General features: G+C 35.8%; 1 protein-coding gene across 1 annotated transcript in view; it reads right to left on the reverse strand.

Moving 5' to 3' along the window:
- The window catches only part of LUZP2 (leucine zipper protein 2), a 117,982-nt gene that overhangs the window by 22,476 nt on the left and 70,897 nt on the right, over positions 1-24,609 (reverse strand). Inside the window, exons 7-9 of the mRNA XM_042832773.1 lie at positions 23,177-23,239; positions 12,662-12,736; positions 9,487-9,651 (exon numbers count right to left, since the gene is read on the reverse strand). Coding sequence (XP_042688707.1) covers positions 9,487-9,651; positions 12,662-12,736; positions 23,177-23,239 — 303 coding nt within the window. The remainder of the gene's footprint in view (positions 1-9,486; positions 9,652-12,661; positions 12,737-23,176; positions 23,240-24,609) is intronic.

A 24,609-nucleotide genomic window follows, 5' to 3' on the forward strand; every position in this document is an offset into this window, starting at 1 on the left:
GAATCACACCTTACACTCCCATTCTATTTAGTCAATATTTGAGGGGTACTAAAACTAAAAAATGTGTTCCTTCTAGAATGCCATTGCGTATTTCCAAGCTGACAGTTACACAGTCATGTTAGTAGGATGCCTAAATAAACAGCACTGCAGTATTTCTAAATAAATTCAGTCAAGATAAGTGACATCAGTTGTAGTTTACAGCACTTCTTTTTGTGAGGGTAAGTATATTTCTGACAGATTATAAATACCATATATACCATATATATATACCATATAGATATATATATTCCCATAAAGGATTTTTAAAATCATTCTACCAAATACAGATGATCAACCTAGCACTCCTAGGAACATTTACCTTAAGTGATTTGTGAAGTACTGAGCAGGCAATAGTCACTGCTAAACTGGAATTTTAAAATGATTTTAAAAACCATGGGAGCACTGTAATTGGAAGAGCTAGGGATTTAAGCTGTCTTCCTTTTTTTTTGAAATTTTCCACAATTCTTGAATCCTATGCTTAATGATTCCCTTTGCTAATAATTTAGAATAACAGAACATAGAGTCATAGAATTATTTGAGATGGAAGGGACCATTAAAGGCCAATCCAATCTAAATCTGCCCTCTTTTAGTTTCAAATCATTTTCCCTTGTCCTATCAAAACAGATCCTGCTAAAGAGTCTGCCCCCTTCTTTCTTACAGCTCCTCCTATAGATACTGAAAAGCTGTTCACAGGTCTCCTTGGAGCCTTTTCTCCCTCACCTTGTACTGATAATGGGGGTTGCCAGGACCCATGCGCAAGACTTGGCTTTGTTGAACTTCATAAGGTACTCCTTGGCCCACTCCTTGAGCTATCGAAGTCTCTCTGAATGGTATCTCAAGGTAGTCTAAACCCAAATTTCACCTATATAGTGCCAATCTTCTTGATGGAAAACAGGCAGGGCTTACAAGGGAAAAAGTCAACTGTTGGATATGCTGCTCACTAATGAGTGAAGCTGTTTCCACATTATCTCTTGAATCACACTTTGGCTTAGTAAATTTTAACTCAGTAATATGCCATGTGCTTAGCTGTGTTCTTTTTCTTCACTGTAGAATATGAATGACAACAGTATGTACTTTGTCAGTACTGAACTGAAATCAGTTGTGATGTATTGGCTCAAAAGAGAAAGACTTCTTTCTTTGGGCTCTTAAAACTACGGAATGCATCTTTCCATGTGGTGTGCTGAAAGTGTGAAGAAAAGCATTAAACTGCAAAGTTTTTATATCAATGGTAAAATGGCAGATTAAAATAATTACTTACAGAGAACACTTGTGGGAAATATGTTTGCCAAAATTAGGTGCCCACAAGTGTTTCCTCTGTCCTTAAATTGTATAATGATACAATAAATTCATAGCAGATGCCAACACTGGCTAACTGCAAATATGAGTCCATCAGCATATCCAGAGACTGCTGGTAGAAAGGTAGAATTTATATTTTTAGTGGTCTAATTATTCGTGAGCACATATGTCTAAAGCCAGAATGCGATTAGCTTACTTGATAGGGATCTTTTCACTTCTTATTTCTTCTAATAGACATTTGTTTAGCAGTAGCTCTAGATGTCTACTGTAAATTTATCTGCAGATAAAACAAGAAAATAGAATTTACTAAGCTTAAAATGGAAGAAATGTTTGTTGTATCGTCATATAAATAACCAGGATTATTGGAGAAAAATTTATTAACAGCCACATACATACTTATGATCTTATAATTTGTCATCCCCTTAATCATTATCAATTTTTAACATCTGTTTTCTCATGTATTGGGCAAACTGGGATACCTAATATTTTGTAGTATGGAAAGTTCAAGGAGGGTTAAGAGAGAGAGGTTTGTGTTCATGAGTAGAATTAAATACATAAACAAATCTTCTCTCTCTGACTTCATACATAGGTTTGAAAACTCCTCTGAATTTCATTTTAAAATAATGTACTCCTGATTGCTGAGAAGCTTAACATGGGATGGACAGCCTTGGCACGAGGCTAGGAGAGCCCCAAGCAAGGAGACAGAAGCTGTCCTTGGTAAAAGGGAATAACTGCTCCTGTTATCAACTCTCCTGTCTTTTACTGCTGCAGCCAGGCAGACATCATCAGACTATGGCCTCCACCTCTCAGCCAGAACCCTTCTATGGAGACAGTGACCTAAGAATGAGGAAGGACAGACACAGTCCCTAATGAATCACAGTCCAGGAAGATGGATGCTCCCGAAAACCATGGACAAAGGGATCTCCTCACCAATCACCATCTCTGTGTCTCACCATGACTTCACATGCAGCTGGTGGTTCTCCAGAGCAATAGACAGTGGGAACTTTGCACTGATTTCCTTTTTGGTTTTGAGAATAAAGTAGACTCCTTCAACTGTTTTTTTTCCCCCCCCAATTTTCTAATATTTCTGGTGTTTTAAAACAGGCTATCCATTCATGAAGGGAAAAAAAAACTTCAAAGCTTTACAAAATGTAATGTACATAAGTATCTTAGACTTGATTTTTTGTTAGTTGCTTGGTTTTTGACTTTATAGTACTTAAACTGAAGCAACAAAATGAACACATTGATTCCATAACAGTCTTGGTTCTCTGCACCCACCACAAAAGAAAAAAGCAATTAGCTGAGGGACAATTAACGCTGTATAACACTTCTTACATTTCAGAGCAGCAGTAGTACATTGTGTCAGGGTATGCTTTCTATGTAATTACAGCCTCCTCAGATGAGCATAAGCAGATATTGAAGTTACAGTTCTAAACACAGGCACTTGCATTTTCAGGAAGACAAAAGTCAGTGCCAGAAGGATGGACTCAGTAAAGCTGAAACATTTCGAAGTAGAAGCTAAGATTCAGATCTGAGTTCATAGAGAAGACTTTATAATTTAAAAGAAAGCAAGAAAGCAGACTGAAGTATGCTTCCCCAGAATAAACTGTTCTCTTCCAATTCTCTGTTTCTTTGAGCTCTTCTTCTAAAGCCAATCCTCATAAAAAAGGTCCCTGACAAAGCAGTTGTCATCATGACCACAGGTGTATGAACAGAAACTAGGGCTACTGCTTTTAAAGAACTTTCTCATAATATATAGTAATGAAAAAGATTCAATATCAACATTAAAACTCATTTGTCACCACTTCAAACATTCATTTTAACCACCATCCTCTTAACTTTCAGATTAACAGGCTTAGGCTTAATACTAAAAACTTTTGTTTAATTGTTTTAATTGAATGTGAGCTATTCCATGAATGAATGGATATTACTCTCTTAACCAAAATGAAATATATGGCATTTCAGATATACAGCACAATAAATTAAGAAGGCATAGCTTAAAAATTCTGGAATGAAATGTCAGCTTTAAGTCAATAGGTAATTTCTTAGATTACTCAAAACTAAATTGAACTTGAATGCCTTAGGTCTATTCTGTTTTGTTTGTTTTTCTTTGTGCTTGATGGTTCAGTGCAATGGTTTTAATCAAATTACTAGATTATTCAGTATACCCCAAATACTCAGTTCTCAAGAATCAGTGATGCATCTTTAAAATTTTCCAAATCACATCTTTCCTCAAATAAAAGAAGAATAGTAACTAGCTCTAACGTTTGCTACTAGACTTTACATATACATATAAAGTGAAGCTCTGCAACAGAAGATTAGTAATTGATGCGGTACACTGGAAACCTACATCAATAATTATCATCAGCTACTTGTAGCCCATAAGATGAAGAGAGGTGAAAAAACTAATCTATGAAATGTGGGCAATTATAAAGATAATGTCACAAAAACTTGAATGATTTTAATTATAATGACGTTACTAAATGAAAATGTTATTATTTTGGGATATGAACTCAAGAGATGCCAGGTGCTCTTCTCCCCACCCCCTGGTTTCCACTGATTGTACTTAGTGAAAAACAAAGAACAAACAAATCTAAAACTAATTTAATATCAAGGGAACATGCTAATAATGGAGACTTCTTTAAAGTAAGCAATAAAATCAAGGAATTTGAGCTTTCAATTTAATGATCTCTGGCATTAAATGTTTTCGAGCATGTAATAAAATTTTATTAAAAATCTGTCACTGAAGAACTCTAGAAAAAGGTCTGTGGAAGTTTTCAGAGCAAATATCATACTCAATCCAAGGCAAATTCAGAAAATAAAATATCAGAGGAAGAGAGGAAGGGTTGCCATACTCTTACAAATCATCATTAAAGAAAATATAATACAATACTGTGGTTGGCATTCAGTTAATTATAATGATAATCAAAATCTATGAGCCTAAAGAGAGAGAAAAAAAAAAAAAAAAAGAACATTTCTTGAAGGTACAGATCATACTAGGAATTCTAAAATTGCATTGCCTTTATCTTTTTCAAAACAAATTTCTAACTATGTTGGGCTTACAGATACTCTTAGTACCTGAGATTTCTACCATAAGAACCTTAGAAGGACATAAGCATTCCTCACTCACTCTGAAATTAAATTCTAAAATAGTGGAGGGCATCCTTTTCCAATACCATTTTACACTGTCTGCGTTTAGTAATTACCTTCCTTTTTACTTAGTTTCCCAATCCCAGTGCTTAATGCAACGAACTGTAACTTCACATGCCAGTGATACCTCATTAAATGTCAGAAGCAAAGGTGGAGCAATGCAATATGTAGAAAAGCAGAAAGGTACAAAGATGGCAGTCCTCCTAGGGCCCTAATGCTCCCATTCCTGCTCTCTATCCTTGATGTTCTTACTCAGTGATGACCACAGATGTGTTATTTTTCATCTGTAGTATCAACTTCCCTTTCTTCTGGCAGAGTTATGAAAGTCCCACTAATTTTTTCTCCACAGTCATGAAACAGTTACTTTCTGAAGAGATCTGAGCATCCATTGCCATAGCTGCATTGGTTTGTATCATCTTGGAGTGAAATTTAACATGAAATAAACTTTGCTCTATGTAACTGTGAAAAACACATGTAACAAAAGTTCATTATTTAGAAATGAAGAAAATTAAAATGAAAGAAAATAAGGCAAGAGGAAAAAACTTGACTGCTTGAAATATCATGAGCCAAACTTCCAGGAAGGGGCAGAGAGTGGACCGTGCAACATCAAAGAAGTATTCAGCAAAATCAACAGAAAATTGCAAAGCAAAATATAAGCAAAAAGCATATATCTCAAATATGCAATCTCTATCAGTAACTTCTTTTTAAATTCAGCAAACCCTCTTTTTTTTTTTTTTTTTTTTAAATAAACACAGCCCTTTTACTTGTCACTTGGTCTCTAGAGTGGGGTTATTACTGACAGAATTGGGAGTTCTTCCTGACACAGTGCCATAATATCAGTTTGAAATTTACTGCCTGAAGAAAAATAAGTCCCAAGTTAAGTTTTCAAAGTGTTGTGTAGAGGTCACCCTGAGTAAAAATAAATCAGATGCATTAGAAAAGACTTTAGAATCTTAATCTTTCCTATAAAGACAAAAAGAAAAATAAGAAACTGTTTCGTTCAAGGGCCAGAACCTTCATTTATCTTGGAATATTATGATACATGATCTGATAGATAAAAGCCGTAATTTTAGGAAATAGACATAATTTCCTCATGTACTTTGTTCTGATTTACTTTTTTTCTTGACCTACTTCGAGACAAAGATGAGAAGATAAATTACCACACTCAGCTGGCTAATTTTTTAATGAATTTGAACCTACTGTACTAGTTTTCTATGCTATGCAAACATGATTTTAAAATATGACCAAAAAATAAGCTGCTTAGTCCTCAAAAATGTGGACTAGGCACATCTTAACCACTCTGAAGTCTTATTTATTCTACCGACGTGTTTATGTATATTTTGAAGAACGTTATAGGTGTAATTATAAATTCTTTTCCAATTTATATTCAATTATAATTATAATATCCTACAGTATTACCATTTTTACAGAAGTATAGTTGTCATTCAGCATGTGTTTCGTCTATCAAGACGAGGCCACAGAAGTGATGTTTGTAGGTGGTCTTTTGTTTAAGCTATGTGCAGGATGAGATGAGGGTATTATTTTCTTCTTCAGAGCTTGAAATTCTTGGCTATTTCTACTCTTAAAACACTGCAGTTCATGAAATACACAAAAACCACAGGGCATTTGTAATGAAATAATTGATTTGGGGAATATGTGAAACGACAAAAACTCCCTAGAGCAAACCAGTTGCTGTTATTCCAGTATATTTCTATTGTATTCCCCATTATCTGTATATTCTACCTTCCTACTGCAAATGGAGTCTGTTTCTATGTTTCACGTCTGATTTTGCTTTGCCATTAATATTTCAAATTACTGAAGCTGGATTTTTGTTTGTTTGTTTGTTTTACATTTGGGGCACCGGTATCTTGTATCTATTAAGTAGAATGTTAGTACTTTCTAGAAAGGAGAATTAAAGCAAACAGAGTAAGAAAGTGTTCCATCTAATGACTCTGTTACTTCTGAGTTGTTTGGTATGTCAAGCTACAGTTAGCATAGAAAAGGCTTCAATAGGAAGCCAGTACCAGTGCTAGAATTCACAGATTATTCCAACTCATGTTTCTTGCAGCAAGTAGCCTGGCAAACATCACCATTTCCACCAATTAACATCCATTAACAATGTCAACTGAACCATTCAGCTTGGTGTCACCAGCAAACCTGCTGGGAGTAGACTTGATCCTGATCTCCATGTCATTAATAAAGATGGTAAAGATTACTCTCTCCAGGACAGACCCCTGGGGGACCAGCCTCTGCCCAGACAGAGCCATTGACAAGAACCCTCTGGCCACATACAACCAATACCTTATCCACTGAATTGTCCACTCTTCAAATAATGATTTCTCCAATGTAAAGATAAGGACGTGGTGCAGGACCAAAAAGCCTTACAGAAATCTAAGTAGATGACATCAGTTGTCCTTCCTTTTTCCACCAGCACTGTCACTCCAACACAGAAGGTCACCAGATTGATCAGGCACAGTCTGATCGCTTTGGGAAGCCATGCTGGCTGATCAGATCACCTCCATATCTCACATGTCCCTTAAGATTTCTAAATTTCTCACATCCAATCAACAATTTTGTTGTTTTTTTTTCTTTTTTTTCTTATTTTTTAGACTAATTTATTCACTTTTATGCATTGATTTTTGAAACTATGTATAATTATAATAATTATATTCCAATCTCCTAAAAGAATAAAGTACCTCCTTAGCAATTCATAGCGAACCTTCACAAGAATTTTGGTATATTATCCCAATTAATCTTTCTGTGTTGTACTCTTAAATATGTTCTTTGACAAGCACTCTGATATTGTGATTGTCAACTATGAATATGAAAATATAACCTTCTTATTTTCACTGGTTTTATTAAGTGTCCCCATCCCACAGATAAATGTGTATCAAAGCAATACAGATGCATACAGTAGATTTAAATGAGTTGAACAATTTTAGAATAACATTTTTAAATTGGGTGAGAACATCTTAGAAGATTTTTACCCGACAAATGATCATTTCTTTCCTGAAGTTTTGACTGCTGCTTATCAAACACGATGAAACGCTTAAATTTCTATTTTCAAGTAAGAAAAAATATTTAAAGTAGTCAAACACACTTATATTTATCTAAATACAAGACTGCTATACTGTAATGACTGTGCAAATGTAATAGAGAAAGAACAGTATACACCAGTAGTTAGATTGAGCTGGTTTGTAAGATCAAAAAAAATTGCCAAAAAGAAGATACACAAGAATGGCAGTCATTCTTTAAAAAAATAAAAAAATGAAAAACCTTTTATAATATGGCTCAGATGTAGAGAGTATAATTTAGGACTTCCTACAGTGACTTGACAGCCTATTTCACAGAAACAGATTTCAGTGGTTTTATAATCACAGATAATGCACAGACTTATAACAATGAGGTGTCAATATGGGGAAGAGCAGGACTGCAAATCGTTATTTTTGTTGACATTTTCATGGCATATGCCATGTGCATAGCAATGCAAGCAATGCCTATTAAAGAGGCAGTTTAACTTACTCTGTATCCCAAGAGTGCCTAAGAAGTCAGATTGCAGCAAGGAAATACTGCTACAGTTAATAAACAGGTGCATTAAACACAAAATCTAATTGATTATGGCAAAAGAATGAAGACCATTTTGCCTTTCAAACAAGCATTAAAAATTCAGTTCCCATCTCTAAATTGCATTCCTGTTTTGTGCTACAGGAATACTCATAAAACCAAGGAGATTTCAAAGTCCTTGAGCCCATATCAATCTCAAACACAGGCACAGTGATATGATAGGTCCCATCTTTCAGAGAACCAGTGTTCTCATGACAGAGGTGTGAACATCTGCAACCTGAAGAGGAGGGCAATGGGAAGAAAACAGACAATTCATGGCCAGGTTCACTAAGGAAAATGGGCTCCTGAAATCCCAGGGTAAAACTCAATTTGTATGTCACTCAATAAGAGTTCAGTCTCCTTCAGAACATAGAACTTGTAATCTTAATCTAAATGTGAGCTCATACTCTAATGGGCTGTAATTAATACACTGAATTGTTTCCAGAGGTAATGGTTTTGGAAGTGGAGCTTTCTCAGTATTAAATAGTTAAGGAACCTACAATCATTATGGTAAGAGTAGCAATACGAGATTCAATCTTATGATTGTATTCAAAGTTCTGAAATTATATGTCAGTTTTTATTACAGGTTTTTGGCTTCAATCTCTGTACTAATAGTGCATATCAACTTCTGCTACATAAAAATTACAAATTGGCTGCAAGTTGGCCATTCCTTTTTATATTTCACGAAAGACTTTCAGAATTTAAGGAGGAGATGAAATTCTCTCCCCATCCTTTCACTGCTGTAAAATTTTCTTCCTTAGGCTTGGTCTAAACTTACTGAATCACTTGAACAGGTTTGCAAAATGCAACCCTGGAGGTGGAAACTATCGGGATATCCATCACTCATTGTAAATTTTAACTGTAAAAAAAAAAAAAAGCTTTAATCTATTGAATCATACTTTCTCCTAAGTTGCCATTCTGTTTCCTAAATATATATTCCCATGCCCATTATAGCATCCCTTTTGGCAAATTCTGAATGTATGTTCCAACTGGCTTTAGACTTCTATATTGGCTTCTGTAGTGGGTTTCTTTGAGAAACATAACCCTGAACTCACTGTTCAGTGTTGTATTACTACAAACACATTATCAGTGTCCAGCAGGTAAACCATCTTATTTATTTGCATTCTCATTTATTTTTAGGCGTTAATCCTTCTCCCTTGTAGGTTTGTCAAGCAGACATGGTTGAGTTAGCAAGCCACAGAGAATTCTGTTTCTCAGCAAAACAAGAACCCATTTCCCAACTTTGTATGAGTTTACTGACATCAGCAAGAGGCCGAGAATCTTCAAAAATCATTGTAATCTTGCAATTAATTTAAAACCCTCCTTAGTTCCAGTTTGATGCTCTTATGGGGCACACTCTCAGAGATGCTTGAAAATAAAGTGAGGGAGAAACCATACCTTGGTGCTTGTCAGTGGAAACTGAAGTTTTGAGCCCTTTGTAGCTATAGATGTCAGCTTCTCTGCTGGTTTTGTAGGGACTCGATGGTTAGCAGGAGGCTGATTGTGCAGAACGAAGGACAGGCAAAGCTTCACAGTCTCCTTTAGAGCTTTCAGCTGTGACTCCTGGGGAAAAGAAGAAATCATCAGTTCTCCGAGATGTGCTATTACGAACAGAATTACTTGCTTCATCTATCTGTATCAAAGCAAACATTTACAAACAGCAGCTGTTTGTTGGTTTTTTTTAAATTTTATTTAGTACTAGATTTTTTTTTTTTAATTTAGTGCAAGAATTAAGACAGATTTATGTAGTTTTTATATGAATAAGTTACTGTGCATTAGGTACTAAGAGGTCTTTGCCCTCTTCCCTTTCATCCCGGTGTTTTATCTACATCGATTATTGCTCATACATCTGTTACCATTAAAAGGAACAAATAAGTACCAAACGTTACTGAGTCCAGATTCTAGCTTCTCTCTAGCTAAATAGCAGAGAGAAGCAGATATTTGCAACTATTGCAAATAGACACAGACTCTGCATGGAAGTTTGTTCATAATATTCAGAATTATTAGTAATTTTCCACATTCTAAAAGTTGATTTTAATCCAACAGAAGGATGACTTCCCTCATGTACATACATGTGCATATCATGTTGTTGCACTGTGGAGCAGGTAAGCTGTAGTCCTTTCCACCTGTTAAGAGCATGATTGTACTTTAAACCAAGTTAAACATTTTTATTGGTGAACGATGTTCTCATGATTGCATGATTGTGTTTGCAACATGATCTAGAGTACTGTTATTTTTCAAGTAGAAATATAGACAGATGTATTAACAAGTGCAGCAATCAATTACTAAAAAAAAAATTGAAAGACGAGCACCTTGTTGTCAAGACAAACAATACAGCACTATGTTTAACTTGTAAGGAAAATCTGTCAGTTTTCAAAGATCACCATTTGAAAAGACTTTATCTGCAAAAACACGCAGCCAAATTTAGTGCATATCATGGAATGCTTTGTAAAGACAAAATAGACAAATGGAAAAATGCCTGCCACGTCAACAAAATTAAAACTCAAATGGACACTGTTACAAACGTTGGTTATTTGGTAGCAAATCTGATTGCAAAAAACTCAAAACCATTTACTAATGGTGATTAAGTAATGTTTGGAAAGCGTGGCAGATATAACCCTGATTAAAAAAAATAGATTTTTCTAAAATCATTTTGTCTCACCAGATAAACTGAACAAAAGGGAAAATCTATGAAAATAAATTTGAAGAATAAAGCAGCAAATTCCAAAGGTTGTGCTTTGGTAATAGATTGAAGTACTTATACTATAGATACAGTTCACCTTGCCATTTTCATCTGAGGTATTGATGATGGATATAATGTCACTACAGTAATGGCTGCTTTGGTGCCATGAAAATAAAGTACCTTATTTATATAAAGCAGTAAAAATTACATTAAACTGATTGTCTTTATCTCTTATCAACATTGGGTATAGCAATTCATATCACCTTGGTGATGGTAAAAAAAAAAAAAAAAAAAAAGGGAGATTTACAAAATTAACAGATGATGCAATTGCCACTGGCAACTCACATTTGATAAAATATCATTGCATCCAAGAAAATGTATGCGCGAAATCATTAAAAATGGATAATGCCATGCAAATCATCATCAAAATTGTGAACTGTATGAAGTCCAACTGATTGAATCATCCCCAGCACAAGTGTACAATTTAGGGAAACAATCAAAGATGTTGTTTGATGAAGTTCTCAATAACCTTGGATGTATCAGCTGTCTGTCTATCAAAAGTAGTATCAAGATACTATGCATGTCTTTTTTTTCCCCCTGAGTATACTCTTGACATATAGTCTACCATCTACGCAAGCAATATTTTAAAACAAATAATAAAAAGAGAACCCTGATATCCTCCCAAAAGAAAAATTCATTTTTATGCCTACATATAGTCACAGTTTGAGACTCAATCACTCAATTATTCATTTCCAAAACAGCTCATGATCCAAAAAATATGTGCTGTTTTCTACATGGCTCCCATTCCTACTACACGTGCAAGAACTGTCAAAGCAGTGAAGGCAAAGTCTTTACTGTGGTCATCTCCACGTATTTTTAGTTCATAGAGAAAAGCTCTCAGCCACAGCCAAAAAGATTTGTAGAAACTTAAATGATTGTATTAGTCTGCATTTAAAATAAGTGTGGACACTGTGTCTCACAGAGTTCTTTCACAACTCCACCTATATGAACTTTTTCTTTTCCTTCACTTATAGTGCTCCATTTCCATGTCACCTTCACAGCATGCAAACAATGATGCTACCCAAGGACTTTCTCAATGATAATTTGCCAGAAGATGATTCCACGCTTCTGGAAAGACTACAGAATAATAACCTAGCCCTAAATTAAAATTCCATAATATTTACCAGGAAAGAAACATAGGGTCAGAGAAGTCAGCCTGGAGTGCTGCAAGTCCCCTTTTAACATGCAGACTGAGTTCCTTAATAGCTTTCTCATTAGAAGTTCCTGATGCGAGATGTTCTTTGCTTTCTCCTTCCCAACTCTCTGCATTGTAACAAATAGCTGCATTCAGAAGATATTTAGCACAAGCATTGTCCATTTGTCATTGCCACAGACAGCAGCACATGGGCACTACTGAGTGCACATGCATGCGAAGAGAGTATGCACTTAAGTTTTCAATTAATGTTTGGAACAGCTGAGCATACCAGCAAGAAACCACCTGCTATGTCACCAGAAACACACAGCTTTGGATAATGCTACCGTGATCACTGTTTATGTTGGTGGCATTTTGCAATGCTGGAGGCAAAATCCTCAGTCAGAAGGAGGGTTTCAGTTACTGCAATACTGACCAACAAGGAGAAATATTTTAGTGCACGAGTAATACTTTTTTAGGAGTCTTTCCAGGGTCTTTTCAGCTTGCTTTTTCTCCTCTTAAATAACCATGCAGATGCATTTCATGCAGCACAATTACTCCCTCTGACTTTGGAGGAAATAGTCCCAGCTATGTGCATTAACTACGCATCTCAAGTTCTGCAAGACTTCCACTTGTTTTTGTCTAATACCGAACGTTCACAGTTGATAAACATGCTTACATCACGTTACACCTCTTACTTCATCAAGGGCGGCCTTTTCCAATTCGTCTTTTGCTACTGCTAGTTTCTGCTCTAGATCTGTTAGCTGTTGTGCCTGTGGGAATAAAGAGAAAGCTGATGTCATCTACATTGTATTTTTTTTTTCCCATAATTTTTCACACAGTGCCTGAGAGAGAGGAAGAGATTCTCAGTAAATGTCTGAATTGAGTCAGAAATACTTGTAAAAAAAAACAGACCTCATGAGATACTATTTTCCTTGCAGAAAAAAAATGTATTTTTATGTGGGAACTTAAATCTGCACCATTTTGTTAGTGTAAATTTACTCTTTAATTTCAATGTCAGTAGCACAGATAATTCCACACTAGGAAGTATTTGTAATCATACCACGGTATTATTTTGAAAACATGAAATTACTTAAAGTTTTAATTATTTTGCTCATTTATCTCACTTCTGCTTGTAATTTGACACATTAATTTTTTTAAACACTGAGATATAAACATCAACGTAACTAAGCATCAATAGAGAAACTAGAAAACATTCATACATATTTGTCCCTAATAAGACGCTACTCTATGCTGGTACACAAGGTGTTGACTCCCAGTTTATTTCTCCACATTCTTCCCTGGAGATATAAAAGGAAAAGTCATGGGAATAGCAAGCTATGCAGCTGCACAGGGAGAAAGTGGGGAGTTGTGCATTTGAAGTCAGCGTCATGCACCCAAGCCCACATGTGGGAGGACTGCTGGCTTTTACACAGCTCTGTGCTCTTTGCCTGCAGGGTCCTTCGGGAGGAGATACCTCAAGAGATGTCATTGATCAGCATTAGGCATAGGCTGTAGTGGCTGATAAAATGACAAAAGTCTGTCATTTCCCTGATCATGATTACACCTCTATCTGTGGATTAATCAGAGCAGTCACGCTTTCATTAGTCAAAAACCTGTACCATGAGACAATACTGCCTCAAAGCAGAAGTCATTTGCTCAGATGAAGGGAAGTCCCTTGTGAATGCATTTCATAATTCCCACTGTATCCCACTTCTTAGAGCTGCTACTAGTCACGGTCTCACACACAACAGAGAATGGACCTCTGGCGTGGCTCATCAGCGTGCAGCAGAGCAGCCAATACTGAGTGGTTTTTTTTTAAATCTCATTTTCTGCAGTTTAAATGGAGTAACCACACTGGCTGTTAAGGGGAAAAAAAAAGTAATTTTTGTGTAAGAATTTCCCTAGAGTTCAGCAACATTTATGCTTGCTACTAAATATAGTACATAACCCTGCCAATAAGCTCATTTCTTTGTTTGAAAGACTGAAAATAATATTTGGCTTTTACACAGAGACAGTTCAATACCAGGACTGGGCGAAGTAATTTCTCACATCAATTACACTGTAATTATTGCTACACATTAAAATATTTTTTCCCACTACAGTTATACAGATTAATACACTTTCAGTGAATGAGAAACAACATTTGAAAACCAGTATATATAACTAGATAAATTTCATTGCCATTAAGAATGAAATTATACAAAATAGCATTGCTATGATAGATAGGAGGCCAGCATGGCAGCTCTTATGGTGCATATTTCTAAAGGCTTAGGATTATACAGAGGATGATGGATTGTCGCTTAGTGTGAGCCAGACAGCTTCTCCATTCATCACCATCTGTGGAACACCAGAACTGAAGATGCAAATTTCTATCTGCTGTTCTTAGGCACATGAATTACTGAGGTAGCTGAAAAGCTGAGTAGCTGATATCTAGCAGGTAACCAGAGCTACAGGCATCAGCTGCTGCCTTCACACCAGGGCAATGTCTGCAGAAACATCATTCACTGTTCTCAGTGGAAATCCAGTCACATTAATATTAAGTTTGAGGACAAGTAGTTGATTTCATTTCTAGATGCCTCCTGGTAAAAAGAATGAAGTAATCTTACACAGAATAACAACATTGCTCACATCAAGCAAACATTTTCTGTTTCTGGCAAGACGGGTTTTCTTCCAGAAGACAGGCTAGTATGTGTTAGTAAAGTCTTCCTATGGGCATCATTTATGAAATCTTATCCTTATTTTTGGACACACCATAGTATTGCAATGGATTGACTTTATCTGCATCTTTCATGTATATTTATTTTATTTCACAGATTACTGAACCAAAAGGCCACAGGCTAAGCAGAAATCAAACAATAATAAAATTTTGACATTAAAAACGTTTCTGTTCTGGAATGATGAACTGCTCACTTAACAATAGTGATGACTATTTAAACTTATTCCTCAAACAGTAGAATGATCAATTTTTTTTTTTCCTCAAATCTTTCTATCCACAAAGCCTGAATTTTTATGACAATAGTTACACTGCTGTTTTAATTAAAAACATTTTTTAAGGAGCCTGTTCAATTTATGTAGCTTAGGTAGCTTATGAAGTACAAGTGCAGAAATGCCAGAAGGACCACATAAGGCCACTTTTCAGAAGGAGGAAAAGACTTTTGCAAATTTTGGTCTGGGAAAATTTCAAAATATCTTTTCTTATAGAATCCAGACTTACTGACAATACTGAGATAAGTCAATTCCTCATCCCCTGAAAGAATGTGCTGGGCAATTTCTGTCTGTGAAGTGCACTTTTCCAGATCAAAGGGATGTACTTACCTATACTTATCATGAATTACATTACACACAATGCCCATATTTAAATTATTCCAGGCATAGTAAGTATCACGCAAAAAAAGGAAAAAAAGGAATAAGAGGGGAGGAAGGGAGGACAAGAGGGGAAAAAAAGAATTAAGGGGGAAAATAAAAAACAAATCCAGAAGGACAAGTATGCTTTTCAAGCAGAGAGAAATCCAAAGTGATTTAAAATTTATTTCAAGCAATTAATAGAGACCAGAGTGAATTTTTAACTAAAGCATCATTTATACACATATACGTGCAGGCAATCTCTGCATGTCTTCGTTCTGATAATTTTGAATGGTCAAGAATTACGGTTATCACATTCATACAACATAGATTGCTGAATTACTGAAATCCCATCAGCTTTGTAAGACACATCAGTGACATCGGAAAAAAAGATTAAAACCCTTCATTAATGGCCTTTCAAATGGCTTTGGAGAAGTCCTAGGTTTTATTCTAATAAGGAGATCTTTTCTAACATCTTTCTTGGGATGAACATACCCAGAAAAACTTAGGGTCAAGTTTCAGATGGTGTGAGAGACAGCAAGACAGGACAGCACACTTACAAATAGAAAAAAAAAATATATTTTAGTGTTTACTAGTATTTATTGCATTCTCCTTATTTGTGGCTTTTTCTTCAAGAGAATATACATTTGGATTTTAATTGGCAGTTCATTATAAATCTCTTCAACCTTTTTTTTTCATACCAAGAATTCCTGCTTATTGAAGACTAAATAATCCCTGCTTAATAAGAAAACATGATTAACTAATTGATATTTAGCAACACATGAAATAGATGGCATATCTTGAACTCCATTTTATTTTACAGTAGGCTTCAAATAACTGCTTCAAAATTATTCAGTGTATAAATTTTCATTTTATAATTTACATTGTCTGAATAGGAAAACTTTTTAATTGGAAACCAGTTAACCAGAAAATGGAACAACTGCTTAATCGAATACACTATCCAGTACGCAGAAATGGCTGTGCTTACTCTGAATTTCTGTAAGCGCTATTTGTACCTTAGAAATACACAGATTTGTGCTTCTGAGTTGCACAGGTTATTGCACTACAGTGCTGCAGAAGCTAAATGTAACTGAGAATAACCCCTCTTGGCAGCTATTCCATTTAATTACACGTGCGCCTAAAGCCACATATTGTGCATGTCCAACCTTTTTGCTTGTCTGGGCCACATTTAGTGAATAGAAATTGTCTTGGGTACACAGCTTGCTCCATGAGTAATGCCCCCTATTTTTTTTTTTCCCTTGAAAACTTCAACAGCTACAAAGAGCACAGTAACACTGTTCGATAGAGCAAATCTCAGCTACAAAACACTATTTTTCAACATAGTTACCACCATTAACTATGCATTTTTACCTGCAATGAACAAGAGGCTGCACATGCTCATTGGAACCTGCAGCAGCAGTGGTGACCCACTGTCACCAGTGATGAAGTGTACCACACACTGCCTCACTATGCTCAAATCCAAGGAGTGGTTTCAAACTTAAAGAGGGGAGATTTAGGTTGGATAAAAGGAAAAAGACTTTTACAGTGAGGCGGTTGAGGCATTAGAACAGATTGCCCAGAGGTGATGGAAGCCCTGGCCTTCGAGATATTCAAGATAATGCTGGAGGGAGCCTTGACACCTGACTGAGCTACAGTTGTCCTAGTTCATAGCAAGAGAGTTGGGCAAGATGATCTTTAAAGGTCCCTACCAAATATAAGGGTTCTATGATATGATTTTCAAATTCATTTATCAAAACAGAAAGCATTCCTATATGATCTTTGCAAATAATTGATCAGCTGAGAAATGAAGTTTTATGTTCAGTAGTGGGTAACATCCCTCTGCATATCTAAAAGTATATTAAAGCACTGACTTCACGAAGAAAAATATCCTTATGTGAATAATCAACAAATACTTTTTGATAAAAGTATAATAAGCTTTGCCACTTCAAAAAAGAAGATATCTAGCAACTTCAAAGACTGAACTGTGGCAAGCAGCAAGAACAACAGGGACCCTAAACTACACAGACTAAATTCATTACTTAATTCAAACGTGAATTAGTCCAATTGCTCTGGAGTAGAACTACCTCAAGGAAGACCCCATCATCTCTTCATCTTCCAACTCTCCCTCTACATGATAACCCATAAAACCCTTCACAGTCCAACCATCCATTTAAAGATCAGCCATCCATTTAAAGATGCAGGCTGCAACTTCATTGGCAAAGTAAAAAAACAAAAACAGAACAGAACAATGTAGTGACAAAGTGTGTACTCAACCCTACTATTCCCAAATAGCAAAAAAATTGAATTCTGTTACAGTATCCTATTCTAGAAGTCAATAGATAAAATAGATGAGTTTTCATGTAAGAACAGCTTCAAATACAAATAAAATCCGCAATTACACTTCCTCAGCCATCAATACAGCTGCTTTGAAGAATACACTTACAATTTCCTTCCTGTCATTACAATGACTTTTCACAAACAAGGATAGTTCTTGAATAAAATTACACCTATTTTCTAGCAAATTGTGAAAGTAACAATTATAAATTATCGTGCTTCAAGAAGAAAAATCAGCTCTTCCCAGCAACATGATCCTGGCTGTCATACATCACTAGGCACAGTGACTTCAGTGGAAGAGCATTAAATACTGATTAAGCTATTAAGCATCTAACTTCACTGATTGATTAATTAGCTTGTATTGAAAATGCTTCAGAAAAGGAATGACATCAATCTTATTATCTGACTCTCCATAAAACAATGTATACAAATGGAATTACAGCATGGAATGCAAACCACTCTGTAAGTTCCAGGCCTGTAGAGTACCTCAACACCTACAATCACAAAATCACTTGGTCTATTACACAAAAAATCTTTAGTAATAAAAGCACAAAGACAATTACGCCTGGGCTACAGATGAAGAAGAACAATTTGCAATACCTGTAGTCATGATGCATTCTCCTTCTAATTAAGAGGCATTCACTACAAGAGCACAAATCATAGCTCAAAATAATTACTCAAAATCCTACTACTAGGGTCGTCTCTCAAGGTCTGGTGCCAAATCTACAGGAAATCTTTGACACTGTGATTAAAGCCTTTCTCTCCACTGCCACTTCAGGGCATTGTACGTGGGCACAGATCAAAGGAAATGTGTTCAGATGAGAATAATGCCCCACATTAATTGTATGCAAATTAGTACTGGGAAGAACATGGAAAAAAAAAAACCCACAACCATAAAACCCAATCCCTACATATATTATTTAAAAAAATAGGAACTCTGGGAGGGGTGCAGGGTGAGAATTGCAGGATATGGCTATAAAGGGAAGGGAAAACAAAACTACTTTCTAAGTCTATGTAAAATGATATGGTAGCTAGTTGATTTCCATTTCAGTAAGGTAGATTCAAATGAGATACCAGAAAGCACTTCTTACTTTTCAGGCTAATGGACGAAAGCAGTGGAAATACGTAGGTTGAACTGCTGCAGGCTTCTTAAAACAAACTGGATAAACATTATGAAGAAATAACAAGTACATAATCAAAGAAGAAGAAAGAAAATAAGGAATGTCCTCTGTGTTTTCCACACCTTCCTGAGAAAACAGTTTTTAACAGAACTCAGTTGCTGATGGAATCACCGCATATATTTAAAAATGTACCTCACAATCTCAGTAATTAAAAAAAATCTTGCTTATTTGTGTATTTAACAGGAAAAATCAATAAGAATATTTTCAGACGTATTCTTCTACTACAGTGGACTCCGGCTATGTCATCAATACTTTTAAAAGGCATTTTCTTTTGCTACCTTGTCCTTCAGCCTGTAACTTCTGGCAAAGTCAAAGCAAATCTGTTGGAGAATATTTCCATATCTGAAGTCTTTGATAGTCATTCTCCCAGAAAATGTTTAAAAATGCTACATGTTAGATTCTTAATAACCTGAATGCTTCTTCCAGATCCTACTCAATTACTTGATGCAATGAAGCCAATCTGCAGGTTATAGAACTTAGCCCTAATAAAGTCAACAGTTAAAAATCTCACTCAAAAAAAGCAAACCAAAACAAAGAGTTGAATGTTTCTTATTACACTATGTTTATAGCAGCTATTTGTTTCACTTCTCCTAAGCAGCATTGTTGAATTTCCCCAGGGAGGTTGCAGGAGATTCGGATGCTAAGGAAATGCACTGGATGAACAAACACACAGCAGGCCATTGACTGAAAGTGAGAAGAGCTTTCATACCCTCTCAGAAAATTAGCCGTGACATGTCCATTTGAAACTGTCCTCAGTCTCCTCTTATCATCTTTTAACACTGAGATACAGAAATTGTGTTCAGTGTAACAGGGTAGTGGGAAAATATCATCAGAAATGAAATAATTGTTTTTGTGCTATATAAATCTAGGTGTAAAGTTTAAAGAAAGCAACATTTTTTTTTCTTTTCCCCCAAAAGGCTTTATAAAAAGAAATACAGGCATTTTGACATGTTGAACATAATGAAGAGTATTTTACAGTGTGCTAAAATGATCTCATTTTTCAACATGACTCCACTTGATAGTTGATAACATTAATAACAGGAGATGTAAATCGTGGGAAAAGTGAATGCATATTATGAAATGGATGAATTTCAGCCAGGCTTGACTATCTACAAAACCAGGTATCAGAACTGTACTGGAAAACCAAACACTCCTGCATCTTTGTACACACGCAGGCACACAGAGCACTTCTGAAAAAGTTTCCTGCCAATGGTTTATGGGCTGCTTCAGCCCAGTTCTGGGACTAAGATATCCAAAAAGGGAAAAAGTGACAAAGGGGAAAAGGGTAGAGACAGATGAGCCTAAAGACAAAACCAGTGGCAATGATCTGAGAAGAAACAAATTTACTAAGCAGGATATCAGAATGCAAGATAACACACTATAATACAATATAATACAACATAATTAGAACTGAAGCTAATACATCATATGAAATGAGAGTGTCTGAAAGCCAAAGGCCTTACTCTAATGCTGAGGTGAGACAAGCAGCCAAGGCCAGCAGAAAAGAAGCTGGAAAATAGTTTTGACTATAAGTAGCAGACTTCAGTTAACTCTTTTACACACATCCTTTGTCCGTCCGTGTAATGTCAGTTCAGCTGTTTCTTAGGAATTTCTTGTAAAATAGAAATATTTTAGAAAATAGATTATTATTATAGAATTATTATAATATTATAGAAAATAGAAACTATTTTTAACCTGCCTTCACTTTCTTATACAGATCTCTGAATTGTAAGAAGAGTGAACACGGGCCAAATATGAGGAACTGGCGTTTTATTTACTACTGCTTGTTAAGTTACTGTCACACAATGTTAAAGCTAGACATAATTCACTGAGTATTACAGGAGACACATTCCGTCGTAGAAACATAGAATGGCTTAGGTTAGAAGGGACGCCAGGATCATGTCCCAACTCCTCTAACACAGGCAGGGTCACCAGCCTTCAGATCTGATGCTAGACCAGGTTGCCCAGGGCCCCATCCAACCTGGTCTTGAACACAACCAGGGGCAGAGCATCCTCAGTCTCTCTGGGCAGCCTGTTTCAGAACCTCACCACTCTGTAAAGAACTTTCCCCTGACATCCAACCTAAACCTTCCCTCCTTGAGCTTAAAACCATTTCCCCTTGTCCTATCACTATCCACCCTTGTAAAAAAGTTGATTCTCCTCCTGTTTCCAATCCCCTTTTAAATTCTGGAAGGCTGCAATGAGGTGTACTCGCAGCCTTCTCTTCTCTAGGCTAAACAAAGCCAGCTCCCTCACCCTGTCTTTATAGGAGGTGCTCCAAACCTCTGATCATCTCCCCACCGCCTTCCCCCACCCTTCCTCTTTCTTTCCCACTCATTCCCCAAAGCTCTAATCAGTACTCTAACTGACAATGTAAAGCTCATTAAGAACCAGTTTCTCAGTGTTGATTACAAAAAGCAAAAAAGCACAATCAATAAAACTCTCTCATTGTAAACATCTTCACAATTAATTCTACCAGAGTAAGCATCAGTTCCATATGTACAGACTGCAGAGCTCCTTCATATCCTCTAGAGATCATATGGACCCAAGTATGCATCCTTCCAATGAGCAGCAATCAGAAGCTCGTAACTTTCAGAGTTATACAGAGAATACAATTCTCCAAATTATCTTTCCCCATCAAAGCAGAAAGAAAGCATAAGATGTAATGGAATAGGATCCCAGTGGGAGGGAGAAAGAGTAGAAGTCCTCTGACCTAACAGGAACTAGGAATCAGGAAATCATTTTGATGCTATCCACAGACAGAAGACTATCCATCCACTGCTTTGATCACAAAACATTAGAGCATCACAACACAGCCTCAGATTGCAATGATGGCATGGAATCTGTCCACCTGGTATCAAAGCAACGAGATACAAAATGAAAAATGCTCTTGTTCTAATTTTGTAGCCCCTCTCAGATCAGGCTGATTTTTGAAAAGCTTTCTGCTCTTCTCTTACCACACAGCTTCAACTCCACTCAGTGTGTCTTCAGAACTGAAATAAATACAAATTAACAAATGCATTCTTCTCTTTCCCACATCTCCCTGAGCTACTTAGAATGGTAACACAAGGGCTTCTTTGTCCTATTTTCTTTCTAAATGAAATTTTCTTTTGTCAGGAAAATGGCTAACCAAGATATCACTGGCTGCAAACAAAGGATTTATCAAATGAGGAAATCAGCTATCTATCACAGAACCGAAGAGTGGAGAGATGTTTCAGGTATTTGCATACAAACTTCTCAGGAGACAGGACTACAGAATCATTTTCACAATTCATTAACATTGTCGATCTAATGTTCTCAAGGAGCTTTTAAATAAATCAATTCATAGTCTCCCCAGAGGGCAAGTAAACATTTTCCCTATTTTAAAAGTCAGAGCCCCGAGAGCAGAATTCACCATGACTAACCTGGGACACATTTTGTATCTGGTATCTCCAGTATTCCTTCCTATGCCTTCCAGACGAAATTTGGTGCTGAGTTTAATTACTTTGTAAGTAACTCTAGCTCTAGGCCCTTTGAAAATGACTGCTTATCTCCATCTTTCATGCAAGTAATAAAAGCAATTAGCAGCCACCACTCACATGACCTCAATTTTTATTGGGCATAACTTCTTGTGGTAACATGGACTTGATATCCTCCAGAGAAAAGTCTGTGCACTCTGCCCCTCCAATTATCTTTCTTTTTTTTTTTAACGAGCTATATAGACTATTTATTTGGTTTGTATATCCAACAGGCATTTCTTCTATTTTCTTTTTTTCCTAGAATCATCAGTTCTTGTAAAGGTATCTCAGAACATCATTGGAATTTCACTCCAGAGACCTAAGCTTATCACAAACTTCAAACTTCATTCTAAATGTTGATCATAAATTTAATTTGCCATGGATGTCAAAAGAATATCCACCTGTACTCTGCTGTTCAGTAAGAAAGGTGAAAAAAACATAGAGTGGAGTAGGGCAACAGATTTTAGTCACCAGCAAGGAGCTAGAACATTTCGTTATCTGAGCATGCATATAGATGCTCATAAAGTATTTTCCATTCATCTTGCCTAGTCAGAAAGATATCAAATACTATTTTAGCCTTTGAAGCTTCTCTTCTTTGCCCTATATTATATTGCTTAATATAATAAAAAGTACTGCCCCAGTTAGAGTGGTCTGCAAAAAAATAAATCCACAAAAATCCATAGTATTTCTGAAATTACATTATGGTATTAGATTTGTCTTTGTTCTTTTGAGTTTTTTTTTCAGTATAGACAGAATTAAATGATTCCTTAAAACTAATGAAGGCAGTTATCATTCTCTCAGATTAATTTAACTTAATAGCAAATCTAGTATCTAAACTGTGTTGAAATAAACTCACCTTAAAAATCAAATCTTTTTTCCCATAACGAAGTTCTTTCAGCTGGGCTTGGATCTTTTTTGACTGAAATAGCGAGGAGAATAGAATCAGTGTTTTTATATCTTTGCTTTTATATATTTGCTTTTAAAACCAGAATAAAAATAGCAATCTCTGACAGCACGAAAGCAGAACTGGAAGCATCACTTTCAAAACAACCTTCAGTGCAGATTAAAATGGTTTAACCATAGAATCATAGAAGTTGCAAAGACCACTAAGATCATCTGGTCAACCATCAGCCCATCATCACCATGCCCACTGAACACATCGCTCAGTGCACACAATCTGGGAGAGTATGATGAAGCATGATCTTCCTGGTAGGCAAATCTATCTGTGAAAGACATTTGATTAAAAGAATATAGCTTTTGCATATTCATCATCTTTGGTGTATGGAACCCACTTAAAGAATAACAAGTATACTATATCTCTTTGGCTTGCACCATTTAAATCAGGCAAAATAACAAAACAAAACAAAACAAAAAATTATGTTCATAGCACTGACCCACTTAAATTCATATATTTATCACAATGATTCATCAAATGTAAAATTCTTAAGGTTTAAGATACGCTCGCATCTGTTGCCTTGAATGCTGATTAGCTCAGGTTTAGTTTCCTGAAATTCTCTGCCAGCAATGCTTGCCATACTACAGTGAACTTCATTTAATTTTAGATTTCACCTTAAGACTTACAGACATTTGTGTTGCAAATATTAAATATACAGCAAAAAGGTTCAGGTTAATTACTTAACACTCAAGATGTTGCACAGCTAGGAAAACCGAACTCGCAAAAATGGAACGTATATGGAAAGTAACACTGAGTCCAGCTGATTCTTAAAGCAGTAAACAAGGGAAGAGTGTGTATATACACACACACTATATATATATATATATATATATAATATATACAGTGTGCATATATATATATACATACATACATGCACACACACACACACGCATATATATATATATAAAACTTTCATTGTACTCAAATACTCTGGTATGCTTGAAAAAGAAAAAAAAAAAAAGTGATGACTGAGGAAAATAACAGATTCTGACAATCAGCAAAATAAATATCCATTATTTCCTACTGTTAAGGATTTCTCAGAAAGAGTGTTTGCAGATCTTCAGTGAGGCTAATTAGCTAATACAAGTCACTGCTTTGACCTCATATGTTTTACTGTTTACTTTTAAATGCAGTCTTTGAAGAAATTATGACTGACCTTAACAATAAGAATTTTAATAAAGAAGTGTTATGCTTCTTTTCGATTCTGGTATTTATTTGTGCAGATGAAATCCATGTGAGAAGAGATATTTATATACAGTAATAACCACTCTCATGAAAAGGTAAATAGCCAAAGGAATGCTCCATTTAATACAGTTACTTGGGCACTGAGGTGT

This window comes from Centrocercus urophasianus, unplaced genomic scaffold (assembly GCF_019232065.1).
Source record: "Centrocercus urophasianus isolate 14NV4802_14NV808 unplaced genomic scaffold, USGS_Curo_1.0 seq_4, whole genome shotgun sequence".
NCBI lineage: Eukaryota > Metazoa > Chordata > Aves > Galliformes > Phasianidae > Centrocercus > Centrocercus urophasianus.